General features: G+C 38.5%; 1 protein-coding gene across 2 annotated transcripts in view; it reads right to left on the bottom strand.

Moving 5' to 3' along the window:
* The window catches only part of PDE7B (phosphodiesterase 7B), a 172,074-nt gene extending 165,134 nt beyond the window's left edge, over nucleotides 1-6,940 (bottom strand). Inside the window, exons 1-2 of one of the 2 annotated variants that reach the window (XM_010399373.4) lie at nucleotides 6,788-6,940; nucleotides 6,514-6,628 (exon numbers count right to left, since the gene is read on the bottom strand). In XM_010399373.4, coding sequence (XP_010397675.2) covers nucleotides 6,514-6,534 — 21 coding nt within the window. In that variant the 5' untranslated portion in view covers nucleotides 6,535-6,628; nucleotides 6,788-6,940. The remainder of the gene's footprint in view (nucleotides 1-6,513; nucleotides 6,629-6,787) is intronic. The other variant, XM_020583646.2, reaches the window with a different exon arrangement.
* Between the last annotated feature and the right edge of the window lie 19,024 nt (nucleotides 6,941-25,964).

The raw sequence follows: 25,964 nt of genomic DNA, 5'->3' as shown, positions 1-25,964 counted from the left end.
AGGAAAAGAATGCAACACAGCTTCTGTGGAACCACAAAAGTTGCCCTGTGGTACCACAGTGCTGAGGAAGTTGTGGAAAACTGGTGTTAAACAGGTATGACACAAGGCTAATGAACCTAAAATTTGATCTAACCATTGAAGAGAAGGAATGTGTTTTAGTCCTGAAAGCTCAGTGTGTCTGATCTTTCACAGGTACAAACTGATGGAGTCCTGTTACACTCAGTGGAATCATGACATTTTACACTCTCACACAGCATTTCAATTTCAGTCTTGTTTTTATCTTTTAGTTGTTCTGCTTTTGAAAGCAGTTCTAGAAAAACAAACCAACTGTGCACCGGAGGAATTTGCTTGGTGAAAACATACATTCCAGTTGTATCTTTCTAGCTGATTCTTACAGTTTGTTCAAGAAAATTATACTTTTTAAATGAATTTTATTTAGTATTGTAAGAGCATTTTCAAGAGTGTTTTTTAGTAAGTGTTCTCAGATCTACTAAAGCAGAAAGCAACTCACTGTCCTCCCAAGCCTTGAACATGCAAAGCTCCTCTCTCCTTCACTGATGTGTGCAAGTTCTTCTTTATTAATCAGGACTAATTATTGTTTTCCTGGCTGTCCTACAGTCTTCTAATGACCATATTGATTAAACTGGAGATACGCTGCCTAATTACATTTATGATGGCCATTCTGATGGTACTTGAACATTGTTATTAATAGATACTTGGATATTATGGCAGTGAGTAAAACAAAAATGACTCTGCATAAGTAATAGAGAGCCAAGTAATATTCCAATATTTGTAACAGAAAGGGCCCTGGAAAATAGCCTGTTTCAACATGGTTTTCAGTTAACACAAAACCAGAAGTGTGCTTTCTCCATGAAGGTGTCATGCGTCTGTTTTCATCTCTCTCTGGGTGTCTAGGTGAGGTCTCCTCCTCCATCCCAGCAGTCTGGTATGCACCAAGCCCTCATTCTGTCTAACCTTCTCAGAGGTTTAAAGCCAAGTGGTAAGCTGAGAAAGAGGAAAACCAAATGTCAGGTGTTGCCCATCTTTAGTGTACTTCAGTGTGCAGCTGCATACATGCTCCTCTACAGAAACACGAAGCAGATTATGTCCTCTGGGGCTATGTAAGCAGAGGCCCCAGCTGTCACTCTATACCTGGATGACCATACATAAAGGGGAAAACAGCTACACCCTTTGGATGACAGCTGAATTCTTGAGAAAGTACTGAGGTGCTTCACGTCAATATGTGTTTGTTTCCAAAGCCCAGCAACCACGTGGGGATCCACATCTCTCTGTCCAAGGGATGAGTCCTTGCACACTTGGTGGTAACTCTGCCACCTTGTATTAGGACAAGCACCAGAGCTTAGCCAGTCTTTATATGCCCTGTAGGAAGTGTGCTAAGCTGGGTAGAGGGAAAGACAAGGATAAGAACATTATTGTACATATCCTTTCTTTCAGAAGTAATAAAGGGCAATAGCCAATGGGAGCAGGACGGATCACACAGTAGATCAATACCATCCTCCAGGAGTCTTCTAGTTAAGTTGGTATTTCTTAATTTCATTTTTACAGGTATATATTTCTCTAAGCCATTCTTGAGTTGCTGCATATCCAGTCAAAACTTGCCTACCTCCCCCTTTATTCTTTGAAAGGTAATGATCATCCTGTTCAAAATATCTTTCCTATATACAGATGGGTTAGTATCATAGACCCTGCTGTGAACAACCACGCAGAAAATTGTATACAAGTCCTGACAGCAGTTGCCCCACAAGTGTGTTTTTATGCCACCATGACAATTAGCTAAACTTAATTTGACAGGAGATTCTGTGGTCTTCTTTTCAAAACCTTACACTGCCAGTATTAGCACACACCATAGTGAGGTATTAGTTGGTGAGTTTTCTCATACCAGAAATTTTTGTGGGTGACTAGTGCAAACCTACCAGCTACAGAAAAAAAAGCCTCTGCAACTGCTTCCTTCTAAATATTTGTTTCTACTTTTTTTAAAATAACCTACTTGAAGAGAAGTAAATCTTGCTTCTTGTGTCTGAGGGCAATTCTTCTTTAGCTAAAATGTAAAAAATTTGTCTCTGTGCATGACTGGAAGAATCCCAACTGTTCACGCCCACCTATTAAGAGGAAGAGGTCATCAGCTATGTTTATCCATCCAGAAAACCTGGATATCTTATTTGGCTGGACAGCAAGCTAGCAGAAGAATATCATATGCCACCACAAGACTGTGACTTAAATAAGTAGCTAAACTGAGTTCTTACCCATCCTCACTCACAGCTCCTACTGGGAGGAAGAACAGAATAAACAAACACAACTCAATAGGACCCTTTCACTAGCTTAGTTTCTCTCATTTGACACTGTTTACATAATTAAATGATAGCCCTCTGAGAGACTCTGGACTTTTCAAAGAACAGAAAAAGTGACAAATGTATATCAAAATTACGGCATCAATGGACTGATGATATCACACTATTCAATGTGTGCAAAAGAAATGCTTGATTCACACAACTGCTGGTTTTTGAGATTTGTCTCTGTCACAAACTTTTCACTTACAGTTCTGTCACTGAAGTCTGGCTTCTGGAAATACACTCTCTTCTATCTGATCTGGCTCTGATTTGTAAATTTTCTACTTTAAAACTGGAGGCTTTAAAACAGATACCTATCACTAGCCCAAACATGAGCACTGTGAACCCTTGCAATATATATTCTGAATCCCACAGTCTGTTACAGGATAACACAAATGACAGGGTTCAGAGCTTCAGATATTGTTTTCTAATGAAATTTTTTTGGAATGTCACTGTAGTAAGAATAATAGTAAAAATTAAATTTAACAGATCTCCACAGTTTCTGGAAGATACAGAAGAATTCTCTTTGCAAAACAACCTTGCAGAAGTTGACTTTGCATTTTCAAATTCTATGAATTAGTTAAATAAATTGTCTTAAATACAACAAATGCATTCTATCCCTCTAGTATTTATACAAAGCTAATACTTCTGATCTGAAAAACTCCTGCTACTGTTAGAAGGCATGTTATTTGGATTCCACTCATTTACTGTGAAACACAAAAGGTTACTAGCAGTCCTCATCTGATGGCATATGTGGTACCTGGCATTGTGACCCCTCTTCTCAGCATTATTTGTCTTTAGGTGCCAAAGTTGATGCACCTTGTGGTGGCCAGAGAAAGAAAAAACATCAGAACTTCTGAACTACTTTTGTACACTTAGGCTGCATCTGTGTCCCAGTGTAGTCAGCGTATAAACTCTAAATAACATCAATTCTACACCCTGAAGCTTGTGACTGAAAAGTGCAAATTTCACACTAGAGGTAAAGCCAATGTTTCTCTGGAAATGTAAGAACTGATGTCCCTGCAAGGGTAAGCCACCTTGCTGGATGAGGAACAAGAAGAGTGAATTTTATAGTTCCAACATCTTCTACCCAATATGGATGTGAGAGGAGGAATACTGAACCATCATTTCATTACAAAAGACTTAATTTTGTTCTGGAAGCTGGTAGGACCCCAGCTGTCCCTTTCACTTTCACCCTGTGACAAGCACATGGAATGCTGTTATAATTTCAAGCATGAAAGTGGAGTAACAATGTGATGATGAACAGTACTGACTAGCTAAGAATTCCTATTTACATGGGATATCTTCCTGGCTGCACCAAATGACTTATTCTTCTGTTAGCCCAGAAACCAGAAGCAATCTCATCAAGAGCTTTTGGACATATATCTACCTTGATTTGAGGAGAGATTAAGTAGTAAATTTTTTTATGATTAAATAGAGAGGTGTCAGGTTTTATTATATTGACAGTAATCACTTGGTCAGTAGCTGGCATTTTTGCTTCATATTGCTTCTATAAAGCAAATTATCAGTACAAGAGCAGTATGCCTCAGAGTACAAGGCAATTATCAGTACAAGGCAGTATGCCTGAGATTGAAAAATTACAAGAAAATCATGTATGTGTCATAGAAAACCAATTTTCAGACTATTTCTCATTAAAATATGCTTTAGGTATTGGTTGAAGAACCATGTGATGAGTGAAAAGGAATTACATATGATCAAAAGTCTCAAATATTCTTCATAGTTGCAATGAAGACACTGGAAAATCAGTCTGCTAACAATGACCTACCTAGAGGTCTGGTAAGGGCAAGCACAGGGTTCCATTTCAGAAGGGAAAAGGACATAAACAGGGAGGAAAGGGAGCTGCTGTTTTAATGATATATTTATATACTATTTTACACAATTAAACATTTTACAATTTACAAAAGTGATCTGCAGTATATTGGATTAGGCTCAGCAGAGTGTGCCTTGCTCTGATGGAATCACTGGAACTTCACTGGTGACAAGTCCTGTCCATCCTATGGAAATAAACTCAGAAGAAACAGCCATTCATGGCCCACGAAACTTCTGCAATACACAGTTTTTTGGAGACAATGTGAGTGCAAATGTCAGTAAGTGTTTCATCCACTGCAGAGAGGCCAACCCTGAATTGTATTTTTTCTAGATGCTGAATTGAGGTTGTTCAGAGGGAACATTGCAGACAAACTTTTCATACTAAAGCAGCAAAACTCATTTCCTCAGCTGAAGTCCACTTACCATATTTTCTACTAGTACCACCACTAGTAGTTGCTACGGAACACAGATGCACCAACATGTAGATACAGAGGCCAAAAACAAAGCTTCTCTGAAAACTGTTTATCAAGAAAAGTGAATAATTTGATTCTCAGAAATTATTCTAAACCAGTATCTTACAGATTGTCTTTTGGAAACTTGAATATATTCATATAGTTACAGGGTTTTTCCTTACAGAACAGGTTATCGTCTCTATAGACTGAGACACACTCCTAATTAAATTTACAAATTAACCATCTAAACAACACTATATTAGCCTTTCTAAACTTGAGGCTAGAGAAGTAGTACTTTAGTTTTTGAAAACGGCTGGCAGTTCATACAGTAAGAATTTGGGAAGGGCTGATCAGGGGAGAATGACATGGAGATTACAGACTAACAGTTCATCCAACTAAGCTTGACTTTGGGTTGTTGGATGATATGAGAAAATATCTTCAAGCGTCTCCGAAGAGATGGGGCACTAAAGAGCTTATCTGTGACAAACCTCTTTGTTTCAGCAGTCATCAGTGAAGATACAGCAAAGGAAATGGAGGAGCTGCAGTTATGCATTTGCAATACACAAAGTCCTTGTTTTCCCACTAGGCACTGCAGAATAGCAATTGTCCATTCACAGCACATAGCACATCCTCTGCATTTCAGAGCTAATATTTTTGCAGTCCTTAAGCTAGCATGTTTCAGCCTAGTGTAGTTAATTTTTTTAACTCTATGGGATGCACTGTAGGAGCTAGGTGTGCTCATGTTCTTTTCCTTGTTAGAGAAATAGGTTTTTTCAGGTATAATTTTTAAAGTTACACTGAAATATTTTAAAATTGCAGAGGATTTATATCTACAGCAATGTTTCAAACAGAGCTATAAAAAGTCTCATTCCACAAATAGGAAAAATATGAAGACTGCTGGTCATTGAACATACCTGTATCTTAATCCAATTAACAACAGAAATCTCCTGTGTTGGCTGGAGTTATTTTTAAGACCACTCATACACACACACAAGCTCTGACAAGTGGCTCTTCCCCTTATAATTTAGAATCACACTCTTGAAAAAACAATGTTAGTTTTATGGTAGCAGTTGCTTTCATTTACTGCAGCACACACTGCCCACTCTAGTGCTGCAACACTCATTCAAGGCAGATCACTGGCTCATAGATGAATTGAAGCTATACGCCATCAAACAGATGCCAGGCTACATCACTCCAACTCCTGAGCAAATTTCCACTTTCCTCTGTTAAGTAGCAAAAGCTGCGTGGAAACTGGTGTTAATATAAGACGACCAGCTCTCCCCCCTCCCAGTGAGGATCTGTTTCTTAGTCAAAGCTCAAGCTGCTTCTTAATCTTGAACTTCTGAACCCAAACCAAGTACAGCAATCTAAGCATGTAGTAAAAAGAAGCAGCAGTACATGTACTCCTAAAAATGAGGCCGATATCCTTTTCTGCTTGACCTGTTTATTTCCAACTCTTCCTCCCTCTGCTCTAACTCTCAGACAAACTCACAGCCCCCTCAGGATAGGAACAAGTTTCTGTTTTCTTGTCCCTTCATCTAAGCCAGCCAAGTCCCAGGTCTCCTGTCCTGCCACAGAGCAATAAGAAAACATACAGAAAAATCAATCACACTTTCCCCAGTAGGGCCAGAAAGGACTACCACAAGAGATTCATTCTGCAATTTTCTGTAACCATCAAATGGTTAAATCAACATAAGTCAAAATTTTCATCTAGTTCGAATTAAGAGAAAAGGGGAGGAAATTCAAAAACCAGTTGCTGTAGTAACAATCACCAGTAAAAATCTTTTCCACTAAATAATAGTATTATCTCCCTCTCCCCCTCACAATTTTAGTTTCCCTTGAAAAAATAATCATGCTGCCTCTTTTAGATTTGCTGTACATACCTCAACCATTAAACAAGACATTTAACCATAGTGGCAGTTCTGTGACCTTTGAATGCCGTGAAATCTCTAAGCAGTGCAGCTTGTTCATGAAGACTTGTACTGCAGAATCCAGTAACTGCATCCAGGATTGGGAATAGAAATAAGTAACGACAGCAAATAAAAATAATAATAATTAAAAAAAAATAAAAATTTAAAGGAAAAAAAAAAAAAGAAAAAGAAAAAAGAAAAAGAAATAAAACCTCCCCAAGTCCCCCAACCCAGCCAATAAAACCACCTTAAGAAGCAAAAAGGCTCGGGAAGAGAGCGCACTTGGGTGCCGGGGTGAGGGCTGGGGTAGCGCGGAGGCTGCTGCAGTGTGGCTGCCGGTGTCAGCCAGCGCAGGCCGGGCGGGCTGGGAGGTGCTGTCAGTGCCACGGGCGCGGAGCGCAGACCAATCCCAGCCGTGCTGCCAGCGCCGGGGAGAAGCCTTTCTGTTTATGTTTCCTCATTTCGGGAGTGACGTCAAAGGGTTTAGTTTTTCCTCTGCATGTGCTATTAATTTTAAACGACTACTATGGGAGGAATGTGGCAGTGATTTAGGCAGGCTACCCTATGCAAAAAAAAAACCGGAGTCATGATTTATCTGTCCTGGATTCAGCTCAGAAAGATTTTATATCCAGAGGTACCAGAAAGATCCAAAATATACTCACAACGTGGGGAAAGGCTATAAATATGCTTACGTATATTTAAGTATTCTTAAATATACACAAGATGTTTTCCAGGGAGAGCTGGGTTATCTCTATGGGTTGTGGTGCAAAATCAGATCTGATTCTGCCTTTGCCCAACAGTAAATCAGGAACTGCTTGTCTAAATTCAGCAATGTCACACCAGTGTAAACCTGGCTGAAGAGATAAGACTGAGACTACTGTACACATCCTTTTATCAGTCAGCAGGAGCCACACTGCAGATTAGCAAACTTCTTTCATTACCCCATCCAAGTCACAGATGCAGTCACCCTTGAGGTCTGATCTGGACAAACAACCATTCCTTCCACCAGCAGACCACAGCCCAGCTGTGCTCGCCTTTGAATTCTGCTGAGGACCACCACACAGCCTTTTATTTCATACCAAAGTCCACATCAAAAGGCAAGAGGAAGGTAGAGCCTGGCTTTCAGTATAACCACACCATTGCCCATGAAGAAACCATGCCACTGAAGATTCAAGAAACAAATAACATTCATCAAGGTCAATTAGCATGGGCAACAAAGGCCAAAACAGCACAAGATAATTGATAGGAGGTCAGTTGACAACAGTAAGTGTTTCGTTATCTGCATCATTCTAATTTTATCAATTTGATCTTCTAGGGAATACTTTCAAAGAGCTCAGTCTATGAGGCACAGTTCATTTATAAAAAGTCTTAACAGTCTTAACAATTTAATTTTAAAACAGAGAGAAGTGCTTTTGAAAATGGGTAGGAAGAAAGCTCCCGATGAAGAAATCTCACCGTGCTTCACGAACGCGTACAAATGCATCCCCATGACCACTGACTGATTCTACCAAAATGCAGCTCCAGAGAGCCCAAAATATTTAATAATTTTTGCTTACTGAAACATCTGCCTGTGCCATCGCTGCTAATGTAATCATGTTCACAACCAAATGCTAAGGGTTATGGGGATGTAAATGCTGGAATAACACATCAAAAAGTACTTAATAAATTAGAGAGTAACAAAATCAATCAGAGCACATGAAGTTCACTGACTGTACTTAGAGAACTGTATGAAGCAATTTGAAATGCACAAATAGAAATGTTATTCGTTGTGCACAGAAAATCATCGTGTTCATCTTCACTCAGCATTGGGGCAGCTGAGTAATGCACTTTGGGAATTGCACTTCAGGAACCAGTTTTGGGAATGTCAGCTGAAAATTAAATGGATTTCAGTGGGAGTAATCTGGAGTCTGTGGAGAAAGACTGAGATTGATATTGTTTAGTCCAAAGAAAGGAGAGTTGATAAGTATTCTTAACTATATAAAGAATATATTTCTCTGGAAGAAAATTAACAATACTAGATAAAGTTTATTCTTTTGGCCTGGAGACATTATCTGGCCTTTAAACTTTTTCACCGTTTATGGCACCATAGCTGCATCTGAGCTGGTTATAAGTCTCAGACTGTGTTTAGAAAGCAATCAGGGCAGTGTCCAAAATCTGTGAAGGTCTGTTCTAGAAACATGACATAGTAGATAATCAAGGTCCACTGTTTTGAGATGTGTTCTGGCTCTGTTTATTTTACTAGAATAGATCCAGACAATTTGCAAAGAAGGAGGGATTAAATTTTTCTCCATATGAATTTTGGTTAGAACAAGTAAACTGCAGCAGAGGAAATGTTGTTTTACTTAGGAAAAAGTAAAGGTAGAAGAGTGAAGTACTGGAATAGATGGGCTATGATAGTCTGCAGTGTCTTGTTACTGGCTATTTTTAAAAGTACTGTTAGTCAACTCGTTCATGAACAGTTTTGATATAAGTGATCCTACTGTGGAGTATAGATGTAAGAGTAGATTTTCAAATTTCTATATCAGTCTGATTATTTTCTTCGTTTTGCATTTTAGGATCAATCTCATAACATTACACTGCATTTCATCAGTTAGGGTCCAAGTACATTCCAGTTTTGCACAAAGTCTTAGGTCTTGTTTCTCTCCTAAGTAAATTAGAGGTTACTTCAGCCTCCTGGAACCAAGTGGCCCTACAACAGTGAGTGGTCACTGTGGGTTTTGTGATGTAGAGGCTTCTTTGGTGAAAGGATAGAGAGTCTTGGAAGCACTTCTGATTGCAGTTTCTACTTAGACAAAGAATCTTAATGCCTGCATGAGTACATGCAGGTAAGGGTGGGAATGATCTTGGTTACCTCAGCATAACCATGCATTTCCATGATGGAGTGGGAACGACTGATGAGAAAAAATGGGCTCCACCTAGCAAAGAAAAAAATCCAGCACAGATTTGCTTATCTGATTTGACAGACACTAAAATATCCTGTCAGGCTGGTGATGTGCATGTCTAGATAAATGAGACCCATACTGGCCTAAACAAAAAAACTGTAAAAATGAAAACTCTGATTCTTTAAAAAAATGTCATTGGAGGAAGAAAAAGACAAAACAAAACAGCTGATGCTCAGCCTACACTGATGTAAACTGTATCTAAATAAATATAATGGAGAGAGAACACTTAAAGCAAGATCAAAATTACAACTAAATTGACATAACAGAAACTTGGTAGGGTACAGTCATGTGAGTATGTGACTGGAATACTAATGCCAAAGAGCACAGCTTGTTCAGGAGCAAGAGGAGGAAACAACAAGAGGAAAAAAAGGTAAAGGAGATTATGCCTCGTATCTCACTGAGATGTTCAGAATGCAGCAGTAAACATGCATTGAAAGTTGGAGCAATAGTACAAAGGACAAGAATATAGGCATTGTTGGGGAATCTGCTGCAGATCCAGGCAGATAAAGTAGATAACTCTTTTTGTTAGCAATTAGCAGGATTGTCAAAAGCACAGAACTTGGCCATAATGGGAGATTTTAATCACGCAGTTCTTGAAAAAAGAGCTGAGCTGGACTCAGACACCGTGGTTCCTTCTCTCTGGAATAAGCATTAGAGTATATATGGGAAGCCCTCAAATATAGGAGCCTGCCTTTTTGAGCAATCCTGCTTGATGAAATAACTTATTTGACTTCCTTTTACCATCCTAATTCAGCATTAGAGATGCTTTAATATTTGGTTTTAGCTATTCCCCTCCTATTTCAATATAGGTGGAACACCAAGACATGTTCTCTCTTACCATGGAATGGCATTCCTCTTCACAAATCTACAATCCTTCCATTGTGGTCTTTGGAGTGGAAGGAAGTTGGATATTAGAGAGGCTGCTTAACTGGCCTCACCCAAACCACGCTCCTTATAGCCGGTTATAATCCCTGAAACTTATAAAACTCAATTCATCTCAGTGCCAGTAAAATTTGTGTTTGCATATGATAGAATGGCATGCACTGTGCATGGACAGCCAAAAAGATGGCTCCTTCCTAAGATACCTTCCACTTTCTTCCAATTGCTTTATTTCTATCCTGACCATCTTTAGGAAGGGCTCCAGAACTGGATCAGATATTGGTCTTCGTATTGCTGTCAGTGACATCTGAGTGGGAGCTGGGAATAAGGAGTGGAAAATGAGGCATCATTTTTAAGCTGCCACCACTGAGGAATGAGTTCATGCCTGACTCTCTTTCCACCTTCCTCCACTCCCCCCAAAATTGCTCTGAAGTGCAAGGTTGTAGATGCTACAGTGATTCCCCAAATTATTTCTACTTTTCCTTAGGGCATAAATATGTAAATCTGAGGACATTGAAAACTCTGTGATGAAAGTTGTCCTTTGTCAAATCTGTTGCAGCTTTCTTTGTCAGGGGACAATAAAGGTGGACAAGTAGTGCAGAGTGACAGTGGCCTGATTCATGAAAAGAAAGGAAGGAAATGGTTGGCACCCACAGTCAAAGTATAGTTTCAAGGAAGTTTATGCTTATCCCACCCCATAAATACAGATACATTACTCTTGGAGGTGAGTTCATGTTACACTGTAATTGCTGTTGGGAAACTTCTAAAGGCGAATTTCTCCGGGCTGAATAATGTGAAATTGTTCATCATGCCTAGGTGTGAATGTTCTGTGCCTGTTTATTTACAAATCAATGCCTTCAGATTAGTCTTGTTGTAGATACAGTAGTTGGCTGGAAGCATCCTTGGTGCACGGTTTGTGGAACAGACTCCCTTAGAGTTCTTTTCTTCTCCTGGGATCTGTGTGATGTTTTTAGTGTGTTTACGGAGAGCCTGTGTGAACTGTAAGAAGCTGCTGTGGGCTAATACCTGTTCAGGGTTGTCTGAAATGACCCAGGGCCGTGTGACTCAGACAAGTGCGGAGGGAGGTAAGCGCATGATGTTGTTCAGAGTGAGGTGGTCCCCCCAAAGGAGGACACAGGTTGCTGACATGATTTTAGTCCTTATTTATTTGACCTAAAAGCTGCCATGCTGGTACATGGTTTGGACTTCTGTGCTTCCCAGTGCTGTCATAAGAAGATTACACTGCTCCCAAGAAAGATGTCTACCAAAAGGGAACGCTCTCCAGCTTTCTCAAAATTATACATCCAATATTCTGTCTGGCTTTCCAGCCTTGATGCTACCTACCTATTGTCAGACATCTTTTCCTATATGAGCTAGAAATTCAGCTGTTTCTGGCAAATAATTTCCCTCTAACTGTCCCCTGTGCCCTATCAGAGTTCCCAATCTTCTTCCCATGAACTGCTGAGTTTAAAAAACAGAGTCTTTCTTTATGTCATTCTGTTCCTTTGAGCTTTCTCTTTCTACTTGGACAGTGCAAAGTCAAGGATCCATGTATAGGAGAAAGGTCCCTCTCTCATAACAATTCTCCATCTCAGTCTGGAAGTGGTAGTGGACAACAGCTGTGATCTGAGCCCAGCTTTCTGACTGGGTTCCCAGGCCATTTGTGGGACTTTAACACATTTCCCTGGCAATGGAGAAGACCAAGGGCATTTGGGCAGACAGTCAGCACTGTGGATGTGTGAACAGCCTCCTATTTCACAGGGAAGAAAAGAAAATCTAGGCACATAGATGCCCATGCACTGGTACACTCAGGATTTAGGCAGGTGAAGTACTGAAGAAAGAAGGAAATTCACACAGTAGGCGTGAAAGACCCTAAGTTACAGTAGGTGAATTAGGTATGAACGATCTGTGTACCCCTGGCAATATTTTTTCTATCAAGGCTAGGGAGGAAGTAATTAGATAGAAGGCTACTTCTGTGGTCTATAAAAGATTAACATATTACATTACTGTTCTGTAAAATTTATATTATCAGTATATTAAAATCTAGAAAAAAGGAGAAAGCTTCCAGAACTTTGACTTGGTTTGGTTTAACCTAAGAACATTTGGAGTATTGTAATATGAGTGGATTTTTAGAAAACATCTCCACTTACTTCTATACACTTATTCATAGATTTAAGTGATGGGAAATATCCCTAAAATAATGGATTTTTTTTAAATCAAAAGAGAATACAAATAATTTCTCATCTATGGACTAGATAGTTCATGTAAACAGCATTGGATGAGCTCAACAAGCATTATATAGGATGATGAACAGATCAGGAAGAGAGCTCCAAATGCCCATTGCCTTGAGGCAGTGATCTAGAATATTGTGTGGACCTTGATTTTCAGCAGATGTGACCCTTGAATTAATAAAAAAAATAACTGCATACATGAATGTTATTAACATATTTGGGCCTAGTCATAGCCTGGTTTCTGTTTTGCAGCATTTAAATTACTTCCAAAGGGTGTCAGTTGGATTACTATTGAAGAGGACAACAGCATAGAGTCAGGCCGCAGAGCAGTGGAAAAGCCCCCAAAGTCAGCATAAGCCATCCCAGCAAAGGTGTAGTTCCTACAGCTACCTCAAATGCTGTATACAGGCACAAAGGACTTCACCACATGGGACAAAAAAGCTGACACACACTTCCCAGGCATTGAAAAAGAAGGGTGAGAAAACATTGCTGTCAATGACTCATGTTTGTTTTAGTGATCAGACCATATGCAAAAACATTTTGTTTTGTCAGACCCAATACAATAATATTTGACATTTGATTTCAAACCCATAAAATTGAGAACAGAAAGGTGAAAATTTTAAGTATTTTTCCTTACCTGAAAGAGAAAAAGCTTTTATTTTGGCCAATGCTGAGTACTTTTGTCTTCACACTATCGCTCATAGGTGAGTGGTACAATTTCCCCCTAAAAACCAAACATGTTCAGAGAAAATTTGAAGCCATAAAGAGCAGCAAGATCAGCAAATCCAAAACTTTATCCTTTTAATAACAGTTACCGATATTTCTCCAAATTCATCCAGCTCTAATTTGTGCAAGCAACTTTTTTTATCTCCTTTTCAGCCAGTAGATTATTTCTATGAGGCTCTGGGTGTTTAAAACAGTTGAAAAAGAAGTAAACCAAAAGCAATGATTTTACATGCCACAGAGGAATTTGAAACAATATAAAAACAAACCAGATGCAATTCTGCATCAAAGGGTTACAAGCAGTGCCAGAAAAGTTAGTGTATCAACCAGCAAAACTGTTAAAGTAAAGAAGTACTGCAAGATAAAAAATCCTTGTTTATTTAATTGAGTATTTTATATTCTATGGTCAACAAAAAAGAAAAAATAGGAAAAATAATCATATGGTAGTTTCCAATTCAAAGCCTGATTTTAATATTTAAAAATTTGTACTGCATCACTCTTTTAGACAGATAAACAAATGGGTAGATGCTTTCTTAAAATATACTGAGGAATATGGCAAGCAAATCCTAGGTTTTCGTTTCAATATGTATGAACTACTAAGAGCTTCATTCTTGATTTTTCTGAGGTTTTTTTTCTGATATCTATAACATTTTAGGTGAAGGAGAACTATTTTTACAACTTTCAATTAATTTTACTAATTAGGCATTTTACTAAGATTTTTAGAATTTGAAGATTTTTTTCTTATTTCCATTTTATTTTCTGTGAAATAGGCATTACTTGAAATGAAGCCGAGGCCAACATCTTCTATAAAGGATTATTTAATCTAACAAAGAGAATTTTAGTTTTCACATGAAGCTAATAATGATTAACTTTCTTATCCTATTGAATTGAAACATGGTAGTGTGATCCAGCAGGTATAGGTCTTGAGGATGAAAAGTACATTGAGACAAGGAAATGGAAATAATTTGGGTTTGCTCAGCAACTAGTACTTGCACATGAATGATGCTTTGCCCAGCTTTATAGCTGTCCACCTTTTTTCTTCCCCCTCACCTCCTCATTCCACAGTGGGCATCACCCCTGTGTTTTGAGATTCCCGAACAATCTGCAAGGATTAAATGAGCTCTCATCAAACATTCTGTGTAGTCCACAAACTTGCACTTATTTCATGAAGAGTTTAGTCTTTAATAGACAGAACTGAGCACAAATTACTTTTCTAGTTTATGTACTTATCAGAGAGAGTTAAAGAGTAAGTGTACAGTGCCTTGGCTGGTGCACTCCCCAGCATGATTACTGCACAGATTGAGTAGCAGCCTTAACTTCCTGAAGTCTTCAAGTATTTCATAATTTTATTTCATTGCTTGAAATTGGTCGATGATAAAACTAGTATAATCAGATGGAAGAGAAAAACACTCCCAAGCCAAGCAAAAGGGACAAGTTCTCTTACAAATGAGAGTCAAATTCTCAGCAGACCTCAAAGTTAATCTCTTCCAGACTGAAAGGTTTGAGTCTTAATTTTTTGCATCTTTTTTTACCTCTTAGTGAAATCTTCTTCGTGCTATGTTGTCTGAAATTCAAGCCAAAATGTAACTTCCACAGAAGGACACTGTTGGAGTCAAAACTTTATTTCCTTAGCATCTCATTCAAAAGCATCCCTAATTACCATCACATACATGTAAAACAGTCTGAGAAGTTAAAGCATATGTAGCAGTGTACGGTCAATGACATTTATGCAGCAATAGATCGGTTGCTTTCAATGAATGGTGATGATTTGCAGTGGTTTTCTCTGCAGTTTGAGCTTTTAAATGAATCATAATTAGAGACTTTTTCAAAGAGGAAATTGAAACTAGTATGGATTCACTCAAATGCTAAAGATGTGAACACTAGATAAGGTAGGTAAGTCAGGAAAACAGTGGAAATTTATCGAAGATACATAATGCATAAAATCTTTGAATGAAGTCAATGGGATTTCACCATTTGCTTCAACGGATTACACCTGCTATACTTTATAATGATATACTTAGGGAGAATATATTCAGTGTTAACAGTGTAGAGATGCTAATCTTCACATTTTCACATATATTCAGAATCTGGATGAACGGGCTAAGTAGTTTAGTAAGACACAAAGCATGTAAATGCTCAGCTCCTCTTGTGAAGGCAGACTCATTAAGGACAAATACAGGTTGCTTTGATGTTGTGCCAAGCATCTGTAATTTTGTAAATTACAGAATACAGTAACATTTTGAGACAACTTGCCTTGGCAATGACAGATGACAAACCATTGATTTTCTGTCAGCTGCTTTCTTCCTTCTTTTTCAGTTCTTGAATTCCAAACATCTCTGATCCACATCTTCACAGACCTTAACCAAGACCATGGCTTTCTACTGGGTTTCTAGGCAATAGATGAACTTGGGTGGTGGAAGTCATTATTCCCTACGTTCCTCAGCCTACATAGCACTTGGAGGATGCCTCCTCTGCACTGATGTGCTTTCTGGAGCTGCTTCATGTACAATTAAATTGCTCTTGTTGTGAGAACAGTGACTTCCAGGAGAAGCATCTCCTCTGACAGTCTGACTTCATCTACACCATCCATCAATATATTGTGTTGATTTAAAACTCAGGTTGTATAAGAACATAGGTTACTGAAAAGGTGTCAACCTAGGTTACTTGTTTCTATGTGTCATTTATAGGCAAAATGTAGATTATCTTACCTAAATCTTAGATTTTAATTATGTTTTATGCTGTCCTATTTATACATCTATTCCAGACTTGTAAACAAATGCAAATGATGATTTGAAAAGATGGTTCCTTTCCTATACAATGCTATACATACTAGGAAACATCTTTTCCAATTTTTTTAAATGTAGAAATGTTATCAGTTGGTAATTCTTGTAGGACATCGGAAAAGTAAAGTCCAGTGACATTAAATGTAAGAAATTACAAATATATATTTTTGGTGGACTCATTATACATTAAGTAAAAACTTTTGAGGACAAAAATGTGGTCCCAGGTGGGGAAAATAACAACTACAACAGTTACACACAGATCTGCCAATATGAGTGTTTCCGTTTACTTGCATCAGAGGCCTGTATTTATACAGCAGTAATTACAAAGTTGTTCTGGCATTCAGCCACTTGACTACATTAAAGATAGGACATAGTTACCAAGATCCCCTATATTTTGGAGTCCATGTTTCTCCTTTAGAGCAATTTAAGCTGACTTTTTAATGGCATCAAGCAGGACTTCAATTAATGATCCCTGTTACTGCATCTGACCCACCCTCCTCCTGCACACACACTTTTGTTTCATGAGCAAGACTCTCTGTAAGCTCTCTAGATTCAGCCTATGAACCAGGCAATTGGTGTCCCTGCTTTGCACTCTTAAAATATGCAATCCCATTCCCAGATGCTTGCAATGCCAAGATACATAAAATGTAGCTTTTATGGTCCTTCTGTCTGAATGTCACTTTCAGAGTCACAAGGTTTGCTAAACACATGGAAATATGCTTTTACAACTAATATCCAGCAGTAACTTTTAGGAATCAAGGTCAAGCCAAATTAGGGGATTTAATCCATCTTCTAAAACTCAATAAATATTAAAATTATAGCTAAATAAAGACTATTAAAATTAGTTTCTGTTCTGTGCAGTTGCCAGGTATGGCTACATATCATGTGCTTCTACAGTTTGGTTCATACCTGAAACTCCGGGTCATTGTGCAGTAAAGAGGTAACACAGAATCAAAATACTAGGAATTGCAGCTGTAATGCTCAAAGAAGCCCAGCCACTCACACTGAAGTGCAATTGCCCTCTATCTAGGATATTTTTCTGTGATAACTAAAATCATTAAGCACCATGAAACAAACAAATTTCTAATAAGGGCAAACATGACATAAATGGAAACCACTAAAGAGCAAAAATGAGCAGACAAGAGAGAAAATATTATTATCAACAACAAGCACTGTGAGAAGAGAAACATATTTACCTGGTCCTGAATCTTTCCAATGTGTTTAGCTTCTAATCCTAAAGGCAAAATGTCACACCCATGAGATACATAAACAGGCTAAACATGACCCAGATTAAGGACAAAAGCAAACATGGGCCTGCACTGATACACACAAGTTGAGCTCAGTGATGCTCAGAGATTAACTCAGCTGCACATTGAGGATCAGGAGAGATTTGACAGCCAACGCCTTGTTAAAACAGCAGCAGCATTGCAGACCACTCTCACAAACTGAGATACCCGTTGCCTGATGAGGACTGTGAAACACACGTTGCTCTAATCAATCTGGTTGATCTCTTAACACGAACAGTGACTTTTATTTCTGAAATCCCAATTTAGACTTCCCTGCCTACACACAAAATCCTCTTTGATTGCAGCTCTGCATACTCACAGGCACACAAACACATACAACCATGTATTTCTTACTCTTCTACAAAATGTCATTATTTACCATTATAAAGTTCAAATGATCTTTATCGTATTCCAAAGAAAGGTCACTATTTTATGAAAGTACCTATTCCTTTTTACCTTGGTTAGTCACCCTCTGGAAACATTGTTTTGTGAAGGTTTCCTTTCACAAGGAGACTCTGAACTTTGTGACTTTCTTTCAGTCATCTACACCATCCCATCCCTGGAATTTCAAGGTCAGAGGACAGTGGGATAATATCTTGCAAAGTTAGCACAGGTTTAATGAGAATTTGTTAAGAACTAAACTTTCTTTAAAAACACTGGACATCAAATGAAGGAGCAATTCTTTAACACAAGATGCTTTTGTATGAGAATGTCTTTATCTGCATCTTCTGTTTTCACTGCTGTCTTACACACATTTGTAATTGCCCTATAAGAATGGATAGAGGCAACAAGCAATTACAATTATTATGTGAACTGGTATTAAGGAGTAGAAATGGTACTGGATGAAACACTGACATTAGAGAAGACATGAAGAATTGGTTGATATAAGAAATGGAAGTTTGGACTCAGGGACTTACATTTTATTCACAGCATGGAGCAAAACCAGACAGGTTTTTTTATTGTCTGTTGGGACTGTAAAGTTATGAGAAAGATTTTCCACTGTGACTGGGTGTGGAAGCACTAGAAATCTCCTGAGAAAGCATCTTCTGCCCAAACATGAAAAGCCCAAAAGACTTGCCTGGATGAACTTTGATACAGCACTATAATGAGCACGTGTCTGGGAAACAACACTGGATTCTGAGGTTTATTGCATGTCATTCATCTCTACCTCACTAAAGAGTTAGAGGAGCGAAAGGGCTCATCTGAGGTTTGCCACCATCCCTGTATCCGAACTTGTGCTCATGTATTGTACTCCAACTTTTTAGTTCCACTGTGTAAAATGAAGCTCTTGTACAGTTGCTGCTGCAGGAGGTTAAAAGTTCTTGTAGTAAATGGACAAAGGAGAGGAGAAATAAGAGCAAGTATTAAGCAGAGAATATAAAATCTGGCTTGGGTTGCATTCTGCCTAGGACTTGAATTTGTCCACTACATGACTGCAGGAAGATCCCGCCATGCAGCTTTTCCCCTACTCCTGCCAGATATATCCAATCATAACACAGCTTGGTTCTCCCTTTGACTGCTGTGGCGCTTTCCCAGGCTGCCCATGCATTGTAGAACAAATGGTGGGACATCTCACAAGCCTTTAGGAGCCTGCTGATTGCACTTGTCTGCACAACTTTGCATTTCTACCTTCAGATCCAGAGCTCAATAGGAAATGAGTTTGGGTAGAAAGGAATTATAGGAGAAAAAGCAAAGTATTGTGAGAAAAATGTAAGCAGTCAGTTCTCTCTGGTCTCTGCATGGATCTGAAAGTAGAGTTATCCTCCCCTATCTGAAATACAGACAGTTTCTGAAGGTCTCTGAAGAACCAAAGGCAAGGTTTGCAAATCAGAAATTTGCCAAACATGATGTTTTCTGTCTCCCTCTCCAACAGAAACAATGTTTTCTGGTTCTCCCTGACTACAAATCTAGAGGAATTTATAAGTTTGCTCACAAGTTTGGAAAGGAAATGCTGTGGTGTGTGCTACACAGCGTCAATCCAGGCAGATTCAGGCTGCCCATGATGGCTTTGCCCATACTTTGTGCTGCTGCTGAATGAGCCAGCTCAGACATGAGCATCACAGAAATGTGCCCAGGTAGACAAGACCTATATGAAACACTTGAAATGGGACTTTACTCCTTATTATGGTAAGTCATAAAGCCACTTTGAACAGCAACACACAGCTACCTATAGAGTCCCTGGCTGTTTTTCTGAATGATGGCACAAGCTGCAGCTCATCAGTAGCCATTGTGTTCCCCAGAGGCAGGATTCAGCTGGGGAATTGGTGGCTTGTTTGAAGTTCTTGCAGACAATGCATTAACATTGCTGTGAATTCACATTCACAATGCATTCCAGAAAGAACAGTTGGACCCAGCAGTAACTACACTCAGTAGTATTAGTAGTAGCAAATGGCTGTAGTTGAGATAAAATTTTTTGTCTATAGTGTACTAAAATACTGAAAAGTAGTTTAAATTCAAAAAGTATATCCCACTAGCACTACACACAACAATATGAAACTGTTTCCTGTCTCAAAAAGTGGATCACATATTTTGCTTGTGTTTGCTTAGCACCCATCACTGTAAAATCCTGGTCCATGACTCACAAGCACCAGTAACAAGCAGAAATTTCTTCTTGCACTTCCTTGCTGCATTCTCTTATTGCAATGTGATATAAGAGGACAGGGATTTCTTTGACCATTCCTACTTAGAAAGCATTTGAAAGTGTGATAGGCATCCACATTCAACACTATTAATTTTTTTGCTGTTGAAGATTTATTATTTACTAATATTATACTAAAATTATTAATTAATACCTATTAAGTAAAACAGAGGTGCTCATGAAAGTGTGCCAGGCACAGAAAAATTCCTTGCATATCAGTTCAATGGAAGTGTGAACTACTTTGATGGCAAGACAGACATAGCTTTGGCTGATACCCTTAGTTCAACTGAGACACTTCCATAAGGCCAACTGTAAATTTATTCAGGACTAGAGAAAGCTACTATTTATTAGATGTGTACAAGCATTACTGGGAAAGAGAGGTAATATTTAAGCTTTTGCTAATATAACATATGTTTTATAAATCTGAAACACATTAAAGCTGGTATTGCTGTGGAAAAATAGAACAGGATGATGATAATTACTAAAAACACTCATTACAGTAATCAAGAGTAGTAAAGGTCAGGCAAATGAACAACATTCAGAGAGAGAACAGGATATGAGACACTTACTTCTCTGGACGGAGGGCAGGGAAAGAGATGGGAGAAAATGTTAAAGGGGAGTGCAAAGGAAGGAAATGTGAAACAGAGTGAAAAGACAGCAAGTCTGTGTCATTTACGTCACAACTGCCTTAAACAAGAGCAGCCAGGAAGATGCTTCAGAATTTTTCCATTTTGGTAGCACTGAAATTATTTATGTATGAAGTTTGTAGAGAATCATAGAGTAGCTGGAGCCACCTACGATAAGATCATAGTAATTTGGTTTTAGAGTAAAGCACAGATGTTTGAATTCAAACACATAGAACTTGGTCATGAGCAAGATGACAAAAGGGGAAACTGATGGGAACAAAATAAACTGGAGAAATCTGATTTTGTTACTACAAATTCCTCTGAATGGTTATGAACATTGTATCACTCAGTCCTTCCAGGGCCTTTGCATCAGTCTGGCTATAAATGAAGGTGCTCAGCAGTTAGAGGGATTTTCCTTCAAATGCTCCAACAAAATGTTACTTGATCTTTCTCCTAGGCTACAAAAGAATTCTTTTCCATTTATTCCAATCGAGCCTGAAGCTCTCCCTCCTCCTGCAGGTCCTCGACAGTTTCTGATCAGCAGAGCCCAACAGAAGCTCAGTACAGTGCTGAACCCAGTGTACGAAGATTCTCCTCCGCCCATGTGCTACTGCATCCAACTGAAATTTCCAGAGAGGCCAGGGGAGGCATCTGCCTGGAAACCTCCAACACAAGTAGATACGTGTTTTGATAAATCCTGAAAACAATATTCACTACATTCATATGTAGCAGTGATTTGCTGCTGGCATATGTCTTAAAGAAACTTCCTTGAAGCTTTCTTCGTGGAATTATTTTTCCTTCTCTGAGCTGCAAAATCAGAGCTGTGTGGGCAATGTCATGATTTAACAGGCAATTTCTCAAGCAAGAAGTCACAAACATGATTTTTATTTCACTTGCTCAATTCAGCTCAGCCTCAAGAAAATAAAAAGCACTGAGTATTCTAGTTAAAATTTTGCCAGGAGATATTTCTTCAGGCTGAATTCTATACTGTAAGTAAGGCTTAAATAACAATTGTTTTCTTTAATATTACACTGCAGGAATTTGATTGATTGATCCAGCCTTCCTCCTAGTTAAGTGAAAAGTGAAGGAAATCAGTGTCATCCTTTACAAAGAGCAAAGGCTGTCACACCAACTGGTTTTGTTCGATGTAAAGCTACAGGCATTGAAATTACAGGCAGAAGTTAGGCAAAGACTGTGTGTAGGAGTTATCATGATGTTCTAATAATCCCTCAGTGTAAAGACATGTCCTGGGGAACTACTGACTGAAAAATAGAGAGAATATGCACATGTACAAAGCCAGATGTATCCTTACTGCCTTCAATGTGAGAACTAAAAATCTCAGAGGTAAATTCCTGTTGTTTTTCTTGTGGTAATGCCAATTCCTTTAACCTCTGTGCACCCTGAAAATTATTTGTAGATTATTCTGCATACTAATGGTTATCTCACTGTTTACCACATGTTCCTTTATTCTTGTAACTCAACAGAAGATTTTCGGAGAAAAACTTATGAAAAAACCCAACAGTAAAAATTTGGCTCTGAATACAGTTCAGCTGCGAATCAGCTGAGAAAAGCTACTACTCTGCAGTTGATCAGTCATGTATATTTTAAAGATTTAATATTTCTCCTGAATTCTAGCTTACTTATCCATAAACACACATTAATATAAACCAATGATAATATATCTACAGAATTTCATGTCCCAATGCTCTGCTTCAATTGATTCTTGAGATATACTATTCCCCTTGAAACACACAGAGTTAGTAATTTGTTAGTATTGTTTTCCACCACAGGAAACATCTGATTTGCTGTAATTAGGCAAGGCAGCAATACATGCCATCACTCAGCAAACTGAACAGCAATCGACTTTCGTGATCGTTTGCCAATCTTCAAGCATTAATAGGAAGCCAACATCACTTCTTTTGACGTAATCTCTGTACAGTAAATAGAGCACTTGTGCAAATTTGATGGGCTTTATTAAAGCTTGTGGAGCAAGAAAAAAAGGAAAAGATGGTGCAGTGTAATGGAGTGTAGCCTTGGGACATTCTATTCTGTGATAGTAGAGAGTTGCCAGGGGAAACTGCAAGATGCAGATGCCAAGCACTTTTTGTAAGGGAAGAAACAGAGATAGGGGAATGGTGTCCTTTCTTGCTCCCTTCTCTGTGTGTGACTGCAGAGCTCATATCAAATGCTCTGTACATTACACATTCTGTACTGTTACGTGTTGAAAGACTTTCCAGTTTTAAATTAAGTCTTAAATGAATGCTTAGCAGAAGTTTGTTAGTACCAAGCTAGGGCTTGGTTTGCCCAACAGCAGCTTAATTTTGAACTGCAATGCACTCAACTTCATGGCTACCATGATTCACACTTGGCAGACTATAGACCCAGGAAGAGGAGTACAAACAACTGACCTTCCTTCCTGCTGGTTTTTTTTGTTTGTTTTTGTTTGTTTTTCTTTTTTTTTTGTTTTTCTTTTTTCTTCCCCCCCACCCCCCATCTGATTAGATCAGCTGATTTTGTCCAAGAAATGCAATCAAATTTCTGAGATGGAGTTGCAAATTAATACATACTCTAAACTCCATTTTTTTACTGTATACTAAGCTAAAGATAAGATTTTCAATCTAAGTAGAAACACATTTTTTTTCCACTGGGATTTGTACCTGAATCAGGTACCTTTATTAAAAAAAGTACATATGAGGAATACAACTTCAAGCAAATCAATCAACAAACTAGATAACCACAAATTTTATTTTTGTTGCTTCCTTTTAATGTATCTGGTTAGATTTAATATATGCACCTGTGCAAAACCAGTTCCTCCCTTACACAGGTGAGCAAAGCCGAGAGCACAGGGCAGTGTTCTCATAAACCTTATACCTGAGACAGCCATCATGGCAGCTACTGACATATCAGAGAAAGAAACCTGCTTTCTATGAACAACCCAAATAGTCATTTGCAATGACGCAGGAAGACCATAACTGAGAATTTAAATCACATTTTTTTCTAATGTGGCAGCAGAAAGCTTGCTGCCTTTGCTTATGACACTCTCTCTGAACACAATACCATACATATCACTCACCAGGCAGGGCAGACTGGCATTGCTTAAGTGCTGGCCAATCCTTAAAATGCATAACTAAGCCAAACAGTAGAACTGAAAAAATCTCTGGGGGGAAAATAATCCTACCCACTCCCCTCAAGGCAAAGTGAATAAATCCTTCCATTTATATCTATTGCATCAGCTGCCCCAACATACAGCAATCACCCCTGGATCACCACTAGAGTATTTCATACAAGTGTTTTTAATTTAGAGTTGCATTTGTGAATATCCCCACAGCACCAGAAGAATCCTGCCCTGTAATTAGCAACTCCAAACACAGCTCATAGAATACAGCTGCAAACCTTGTGATTTTATCCTGTCTCTAAGGGAAATCATGAGGAAAAACTTTCCTTTCTTTATCTCACAGCCTAAGCCACCTAGTAAGCCTGTAATTCATCAGGTTATGGCTCACAGTGATGAGACATGCTCTTATGTAGAAATTAGATTTATCAGATGCTAAACCAAGCTGATCTTTACAATGAGAACTACTTCATCCATTTTGATTAAATCAGCAAAGCTCCTAGTGAAAAACAACTAGAATATTTCAGAGAGAGCTACACAAGGATGGATTCTTAAGTCAAAAGTGCCAGTTGCAACTTTGTTATAGAAAGAAAGCTATTTCAACTAGGAACTCATGGATGTTCGTAGATAATACCTACATTTGAGATGCTCTGCAGTGTTTTGACTACCATGGTCCTGTTTTAGATCCCTGTTTTTGTATGCGTCTATGCTCTTTTCCCCAACACACATTGTATCAAGCTTTTATATACTGCTTTTATTGGGAGCCATTCAGAGGTGCTTGTGTATGAACCCTACCTCTCTTACTGTCTTTGTGATTTACAGCATGAGAAAGAGGCACAGCACTCCAGTGCTTTATCTGAGACAGTGAACAAGGTGAGACATACCGATGTGTGTTCTGTTCAGGCAATTATGTTGTTAGCCACAAACAGGCACAAAGTGATACGTTCCACAGACAATTACTGAAATCAGAAATCCATCTGTCTATGAAATACTGCTACAAAGCCAAAACAAGTGAAAATTACCACCAGCCCCAAAATATCTGAACACAAGGCTCGTGTTCCTAAATACAGTAGAAATGCTGTGTTAAATTGAAATCTGTGGGGAGATGGGGGAAAAACTCCTTCAAGTGAAATAAAAGCAAATTTATCAATTTTCAACAATTTCACCAATAGCACCAGAGGATGAATGGGAATTCAAATTACTTTTAGTGACTGTAGTATCATATATTGTTCAAAGCATTAATTTACTCAAATATTCTGAGATTGCATTTAATCTCTTGGATCGGAGGGAAGAGCAGATTCTAGACCACCTGATGAAACTGAATAGGCACAAATCTTTGAGGGGCTTTCAGCAAACTGGTCCAGCAGAAGGTATCACTGCCCATGGCAGAGGGGTTAGAAATGGTCTTTAAGGTCCCTTCTAACCCAAATCATTCTATGATTGTCTTTTTATTTTGCGTTACCTAAGGCTTTCAGCCTTTAACTGAAATGAAAGGCTCATAAATAGAAAATAATTCAAACTAATTCTACAAGAATTATTACAGGTCTCAAAGTTATGGCTCAAAGAGCTCTGTCTTTCCTATATAGACTACCTGGGTTACAATTCAGTTTGGAGAGAAAATTAAGTTTAGTGGTTATCTGTAATCATTTTCCAGTCTAGATATGGAATAGATAGCTAAGTAGGCACATATAAGATTATCTACCACCTGGAGTCTTCAAATAGGTATTAGATGTGTTTTCTTAATGAAATACAATAGGTCAGAGAGAAGTGATGAACAAATGCTACTCAAACTTCTGTTGTTCTGATATGCAGCAGTTCTTAGTAAGTCATGAGCACAGTGCTAATGCAACTCTGTGACTGAGAAACCACCTTTACATTCAACATATAAAGATTCTGGTTTGAGACTGAGGCCCCAGGATAGCAGTACGCTTGTACTTTGAGCAAGACCAACAGAGTCAACTCTCTGTTGAAGGCAGCCATCACAGCATCTGCTGATAGCAGTGCTCTTCCCCCTTCTTTGCCCTCGTAAATATGCAGGCTATAATTTCAGGAAGAAAATATTTATTTCCTTCCTTACAGTTAAAAGTTTAACATCTCTAGTAACGTGCTGTTCTGAAAAATGAGGAGGCTCTCTATCTATGGAGAAGACCAAAGAGTAAGAAACGGCGTTTATGCTTTATGCCTGTTTTGAAGTGACATAGCAC

The sequence above is a fragment of the Corvus cornix genome, chromosome 3, assembly GCF_000738735.6.
Source record: "Corvus cornix cornix isolate S_Up_H32 chromosome 3, ASM73873v5, whole genome shotgun sequence".
Lineage (NCBI taxonomy): Eukaryota > Metazoa > Chordata > Aves > Passeriformes > Corvidae > Corvus > Corvus cornix.
Note: the sequence above shows the minus strand (reverse complement) of the source record. Positions and strands in the feature narration are given on the sequence as shown.